At 41.8% G+C, this 7,463-nt stretch overlaps 1 protein-coding gene across 1 annotated transcript; it reads right to left on the bottom strand.

Annotated features, from left to right (window-relative positions):
• Positions 1 to 845: 845 nt before the first annotated feature.
• Positions 846 to 7,080, bottom strand: mtrfr (mitochondrial translation release factor in rescue). The gene is made up of 2 exons (XM_057832662.1): positions 6,474 to 7,080; positions 846 to 1,838 (listed from the first exon to the last, which is right to left on the bottom strand). The coding sequence occupies exons 1-2, from the start codon at positions 6,711 to 6,713 to the stop codon at positions 1,626 to 1,628; spliced, it is 453 nt and encodes a 150-aa protein (XP_057688645.1). The 5' UTR covers positions 6,714 to 7,080; the 3' UTR covers positions 846 to 1,625.
• Between the last annotated feature and the right edge of the window lie 383 nt (positions 7,081 to 7,463).

Raw genomic sequence — 7,463 nt, 5'->3', positions numbered from 1 at the left:
ACTCATTGGCTGCCATTCACAGTGCTAAACGTCTAATCCATTTGAAGTCTGAGAGTTGCCAAAAGGAAATTACCCAGAAATGCTCCAAAATCAACAAGAAGTGAACCAAAATCGATAGGGAGTGACCTACGCCCCTTTCAGACTTATATCCCGGTGAACTGCCGTGTAAGGTGACGCAGGATTTAGCCGTGTCATGGCTTTCAAACATGAAGAAATGTCCCGGGAATAAACCGGGTTGTATGTGTGAAAGTGGCTTGATTTATCCTGGGTTGGCATCTCGGCGCTCTCTGTGCGGGGAGGGTGGCTGGCACGATTTTATAACCCGGACATTGTTATTTTTTCGCGACATAGCTGTCACATTCGGTTGGTCACATCGTGTTTTGTTACAGAGCCGGTTGTGGGAGCGTTCCCGACGTCGTACCTGCAGCCAATTCAAGCTCAATCCGACTTCCAAGAGAAGGGTGCCGAGATATTAACTTACACGACGCCATTCGACACCTTGTACTCTCGAATTTCGTGCATTTGCGAGCTTGTTCGTCTGCCGCCCTTGTTTTGAAATCCTCTACGTTGTACTGGTATTCGAGTATTTATTTTGTTGTCTTATCGGTTCTCTGCCTACCGCTTAGGTTAGTATTATTGATCCCCTTCAATCTACTGTCATGGACCCATTTGTGTTATTCCCCCTTTTCCGCGATCGTATTTTTGTTTGTATTTAATGAATGAATGCATCCCTCCATTGTTTTCTGCTTTGAAGTACAACGTTATTTTTGCAGTTGCAGACCCTAACATCGGCAACAATTTAAACCAAAATAAACCACACATTCAAAAGAAGTCAAAGATGGACTCACTTCCTTGGCTTTACGATCCAGTAGCAATTTAATTTTGTTTTGTTTTCAATTTTGCCATTTCCAGTTTGCCATGTTGATAATTGTGACGTTTGTTTACCGCTTTTCGTCTTACTGCAAAGAAAGAACAAATGATGATCGGCCCGCCATACTACTTCCGTCACCAGCCTTCGTCCTGTGACCCGGGAATCAAACGTGTGCTTTCAAACAAACCTCATCCTGGGAAAGACCAGGACATAATACTAAGACGCGACCCGTTGAATGTCCGAGCAATGCCCCAACATCAACAGAACCTGACCCAAGATCGATTGGAAGTGACCGGAAATCAATAGAACAAGACCCTTAAATACCCTCAAAGAAACAGGAAGTGACCTAAAATGTCAACTAAAACTAACCCAAAGTCAACAGAAAGTGATCATTAAATGACCCAAATTTAACAGGAAGTGACCTGTAAATAACCCCATATTAGCAGGAAGTGACCCAAATTCAACAGAGTGACTCGCGAATGCCCAAAAATCAATAAGAAGTGACCCAAAATCCATAAGTGACCTAGAAATCGACAGAAAGTGACCCCAAATCAACATGAAGTGACCTACAGATGTTTACTGACCAGAAGAGTAATAATCTCCACTCAGTGTCAGTTATTTTTACTTATAATAAAAACATTCCAAATCGAGTTGTGTCAGGTCCATCTGGCTCGATGCCGAGCACAACGTTGAAACAAATGAGCTGTCCTCGCAAGTTCCTTCGGTACGAAAGTGGGAAAAAATGAGGTGATTCTCAGTCGTCCTGGGCGAGGAGCTCTTCTTTGAAGAGTCTCTTCCTTTCCAGGTTGTGCTTGGCTCTCCTGCGTTTCTCTTCTTTCTTAGCCTGGGCCTCTTTCTTCTCCAGCAGTACCTCGCTGTCTTCCCCCTTGTAGAACACGTCCAATTTTTGCCGCATTATCTCTCTCGCGCGTTTCCGATTGATGTCCACCGATCGGGTTTGATGGCACTGCAAATGTAACACATGAGATTGCGAGTTATGCAAGATTGTGTCGATAAATGTTACTAAAGATAGTTTTAGCAGTTTGAGCTAAATCTGTTAGCATAATGTGAGCGATACGATACGATTTGTGATACAAGGCTCATGATAACAATTATCTCACAGTATAACAGTTATCGATAAATGGGTCAGGAAATGATTATACAGTGGTATGAAAAAGTTTAGGTGTTCATATTTTAATGAGGATAGCATGTAAACAATGACAGAAGAGGGAAAAATAAGTAAGTGAACCCTCTGCCTAAAAAGACTTCAGTTGGAATTGAAACCAATTTTTACCAAACATTTTAAGTCAGGTGTGTGCCCAATCACTGATGAGTGGTTTAAAGCTGCCTTGCCCACTATAAAACGCACACCAGGTAAGAATTGTCTTGATGAGAAGCCTTGTCTGATGTTCATCATGGCTCGGTCAAAAGAGCTGTCTGAAGACCTGCGACCAAGGATTGTGGATTTGTATAAAGCTGGGAAAGGTTACAAAACCATCTCTAAAAGTCTGGATGTCCATCAGTCGACAGTCAGAGAAGTTGTCTACAAATGGAAAGAGTTGGGCACTGTTGCTTCTCTCCCAAGGAGTGGCCATCCACCAAAGATGATGCCAAGAGTTTAACGCAGAATACTCAGAGAGGTAAAAAAGAACCCTGGCGTGTCTGCTAAAGACTTACAGAAATCACTGGCACAGTCCAATATCTCTGTGCACACATTAACTACATGTAAAATACTGTGTAAAAACTGTGGTCTAAAAAAACATTGTTGCTTGTTTAATGTTCGCAAAAAGGCACTTGGACACTCCACAAAAGTTTTGGCAAAATATTTCTGGGACTGATGAAACCAAATTGGAATTGTTTGGGACTAACACACAACGTCATGTGTGGAGGAAAAATGGAACAGCTCACCAACATTAACACCTCATCCCCACCGTGAAGCATGGTTTTGGAAAAAGCTGTTTTGCTACCTCAGGGGGGCCACAAAATATTAAATGTGATTCACTTACTTATTTTGCCCCCTTCTGTCTTTTTTTGCATACCATCCTCATTAAAATATGAAAACCTATGACAAAGATCACAGCACATTGGATGGTGATTTTATGCAGAAATGTGAGAACTTCCAAACGGTTCAGACACTTTTTAATACCACTGTATATTTTACTATTCAAGTAATAAACGGGAAAAATAAGCTCTTTTCATCCTTCTGCAGTGAATTGAATTGAGTTTATCACTAGTAGACGTCCAATTCATTTGAACTGGGAGGGTGGCAGCGAACGAACATTGTCCGCAGGGCAAGCTGGACACTGCTTGGCAGGTGGGAGGGTGTGGCGCTGTACGAGCATGAAGCAGAAAAACAAATATATTTTTAAAATGAAAAACCCGATCCTTTACACCCGATTCCGATCCTCTGAAAAATGGCGCGATGGCCCGATTTCCGATCACGTGATTGTATGAACTGTTATTAATGACAACAGTTCATACAAATGACGTTGTGCTGAGAAATAATATACCATTGTATTCGAAATTGTAAGCGGTTACTCGTGAGTCACTTGAGTCAATTTATTGGGTGACTACTTTTACTTTCGAATATTTTGAAGTAACATAATAACATTGTTCTCACTTGAGCCAGATTTTTGGCTACTCTACCCTGCCACCTCTGAAAGTGACCTAAAATCTACATTAAGTGCTCAAGCAGTTTCTCCAGAAATGGCATCTTGTTATTTCAATGACTGCCTTATATAGGGCGAGCTGCATGTACGAGTCCTATTTTTATTAAGCTTGAGAATGATAAACCGATACGACCGGATATCCGGTTTTACAGGTGAGAGATAGAGCTGTATCGATAGTAAAGTTACCATTCGACAGTAATTACTAGCCATTAAATATTCGATGAACCGATAGTAGAGATTAGAGGAGCACGATAATTATCGGTCCGATAATTATCGGTCCGATAATAGGAATTATGACTTCATACCAATAAATACGATAACAATATATAATATCGGTCCTATTAATAATATTTTTGGCACTGTGTCTGATTGGGACGTGTGCTTATGTTTCAACTCCTGTTTTGCCAGTATGCAAAGTTTTGTTACGGTTCTAGAGGCCGTAGCTTTCCTTCACCGAGTTAGAAACCTTACTATGGCAATTAGCAAATGTTTGCAGTTTTTCAGAGTTATGTTTACAAGTTCTTGAGAGACCTTTTGGTTATTGATAGGCTTGCTGTTCTAGAATTGCCAGGTTTAGAAAGTTTCATGGACCAAGACGACAAATGTTTTATTTGCTGACAAAGCACAATAACTGTTGGGTTTATGTTTGTTTTAGATCGGTGTTCATTGTTCAGGGCATCCCATTGTCAATAATATTGACTGATTAATTGTGATTGGCTCAAATTATATTTATTTGAAAAAAATAATATGGGCACTTTTTTTGAAGTCAAAACTGGTCTTGTCCTTGCTTTGTTCATTATAATAATTATCATGTCATCATGAAAATTCTGGTTCGGTAAAAGGCAAATCTATGCTGAATCAACCATGAGTATTTTTGACCTACAGTTGTTCAAAAACTCAGGTGAATATGCATTGAAAAATTATATATATATTATCGGTTATCGCATCGGTATCGGCCTTGAGGAGCAGGAAGTTATCGATATCGGTTTTAAAAAATGGATATCGTGCACCCCTAGTAGAAATAGAATTCGGCTGTTGCGAGCACAAGAATCGGCTTCTAATGCCTAATTCAATGCATTGCTTAAAATGATAATAATTTAGCTTTTACTTCACATGCTGCGCTTGTGTCATTCACCACACAGCGCACTTAGATCGAGACCGCATGCATGATATAATATGGACAAGCACTACTCACAGTCGTGGTTGCCTCAACTTCCCATACATTTCGGCAGAACCGCTACTAGTTGCCGTCATTACCCGATCGTCACGGGCGTGTCATAACAACGCGTGAGCTGACAAAACCACTGTAACGCACGCTCCGTAGGGTTTTCTTCACAGCCCAAAACGAAACTAGTAGTGGCAACGAAGTGTAACGGGTACACATTGTATTCGTTGTGGAATGTGGAAACGTATCGGCGGGGAGGTTTCCACGTGCTACAACGGATACACTGTGTACCCGTTACACTCTCCCCCCGAAACCTTCGCTGCCGATTCCGGACGAGCCCCCATTTGTAACCCGAGTGTCAATACCGCCCCGCGTTCCGCTCCCACCTCTGACCAGGCTGGGACGCACACCGCGACAAATCTAGTCGGCAGGCAAGGACGTTAACCACTGCGCCAATAAAGCTCGAGCAAATGGCGCAGCCGTTAGCGTCCTTACATGAAGGAATTGGCGGGGAGGTTTCCACGTTCCACAACGAATACAATGTGTACCCGTCACCTCTGACCAGGCTGGGACGCGAACCCGCGCGCCGCGACGAATCTACTCGGCAGGCAAGGACGGTAACCACTGCGCCAATAAGCTCGAGCCAACGGTGCAGCCGTTAGCGTGTTTACATGAAGGTATCGGCGGGGAGGTTTCCACGTGCTACAAAGGATACACTGTGTACCCGTTACAGAAGCAACATGCTAAAACAATGGACAGTTTGATCACCGATGCCAGCGACGCGCAGCAATTGATTTTCAACGCAACCAGGAAAACAAAAGTCGGACTTTGAAGTGATGAAGGCAGACAGATCTGTTCGCATGGGACAGAGCTTGTGTGAAGTGTGGAGCGGTACAGAGATTGTGAGTTTTTAACCCTGAAAACTAACCCACTACAAGGGTGGAAAGGGCGGCATATTGTTTCCACGAAACGCAGTCTACTTAAACATGAACATGTGGATTAGTTGATCTTCCGCAAGAAAAATCTGCCCTTCAAAAAAGATGTGGATGAGGAATAAAAAATGAGGAAACACAGGCATAAGTGAATGACTTTGCTGTGTATAAGGTTAATGTAATGATTATTGACCTGTCTGCGTAAAATGCCATGTTTTTATTCCCCCAATTATACCAGTCGTAAAGCATAATTTATTATTTATTTATGATAACACTAGCAGGTTTAATTCTTTTTTTTCTAGAGCTGCTGCATATAATTAATATTTTTTGTTTGTAAGATGTTTATGTTGAAAGTTTGCACCTAAATTACTTACCTCTTGTGTTAAAAACACCAGGAAATACAGTAATTGAATTACTGCCCTTTATTGTTGTCTGTCACTGGAGTTTTATTTTATTATCAATCCCATCCAACAAAATGACGGTTATATAGTAAGCCTTATTTTTTTTCCATAAAGAAATAAAACATAACATTGGTATGAAATTTTGTTGTTTAATTTTGCAATATTTGAAATGTGGTCTTTTTTTTATGTTTAAAATACTGTACAAACATACACAACAAATGTTTACTATCGTATCGTTTTCATTCTGTATCGAACAGTATGGTTCTTAAACTGTATCGAATCGCTCGGCCTTAAAAATGTATCGTTTTTTTAATCGAATCTTAACCTGTGTATCTAGATACATATCGAATCGGTTTCATGCCAGGGATTCCCAACCCTAATTTCTATGCATCCAACCAAATGAGTGTTCTTGAGTTAAGAAATAGAAGAATGAACCTTGACTACAATGCCAGTGGGGACATGCTTGAGCACCACGCAGTTGCTGGTCTTGTTGGTTGCCTGTCCGCCTGGTCCAGAGCCTCTTACGAACTGCTCCTCCAGCTGCTCTTCCTCCAGGACCACCAAGTCCTTCTTTCCGGCCAGTCCGACCCCACGAGGTGTCTTGGCGAGGAAGGTTGACTCACTACTCGCTAGGCTCTTGTAGACGTATTGAACGAAGGGGAACAGCCTCGACATAACTTGAGCTACGAGTACGTACTCCTAATCAACACGTTCAATGTGTCGATTGAATCAATGTAGAACTGTATTTAAAATCGCGTTTATTCGCTTCTGTCCATGAGCCTTCTTCTTCCCTTCCAAAGTCACCCAAACTGGAGATATCCCGTTTAAGGCTAGATGTCTAAAGGCGGCGTACTTCTATGGCGAGTGGTATTCTATCACTAAAAACGCCATTGCCGGGCAGAAAAAGAAGGACTGTATTCACGATAAACTAATAATGTTGAATCATAGGTTGAATATAACGCAATTTACAGCGATTTCAATGTGCGCACTTCATTGCACTTCATTGGCCCCGACGCAAAATGGCCGACAAGTTACGAGGTCCGTTCGTTTTGGCTCACACAATGCACCGGACATCTAGTCATATGTTTGTTACTATCTTTTTTTTTTTTTTTTTTGTAAACTCTGTTGCCGCCCTTGGTGGATTGTTGAACTGCGCTCAGTTTTAATTGGTTTTGGCCAGCAGGGAGAGACATTGTCCTTGCTTTTAAGGAAACCCCAATCGCTTTCTCAGAGGTAGTCAACTCGGATAGCCATGATGATGTCGGCCAATCCTTATCAATATTTAACTCATTGGCTGCCATTGACGGCGTTAGCCGTTCAAAACGATTGGACGTCTCCATCAGTGGCACTTAAACATGAGTATGAGTCCTCCCAGTTTAAATGTACTGACTTCCTCTTTGTTTTGCGTAACTTCCTTCACATTTC

Source organism: Corythoichthys intestinalis, chromosome 3 (assembly GCF_030265065.1).
Source record: "Corythoichthys intestinalis isolate RoL2023-P3 chromosome 3, ASM3026506v1, whole genome shotgun sequence".
In the NCBI taxonomy this organism is placed as follows: domain Eukaryota; kingdom Metazoa; phylum Chordata; class Actinopteri; order Syngnathiformes; family Syngnathidae; genus Corythoichthys; species Corythoichthys intestinalis.
Note: the sequence above shows the minus strand (reverse complement) of the source record. Positions and strands in the feature narration are given on the sequence as shown.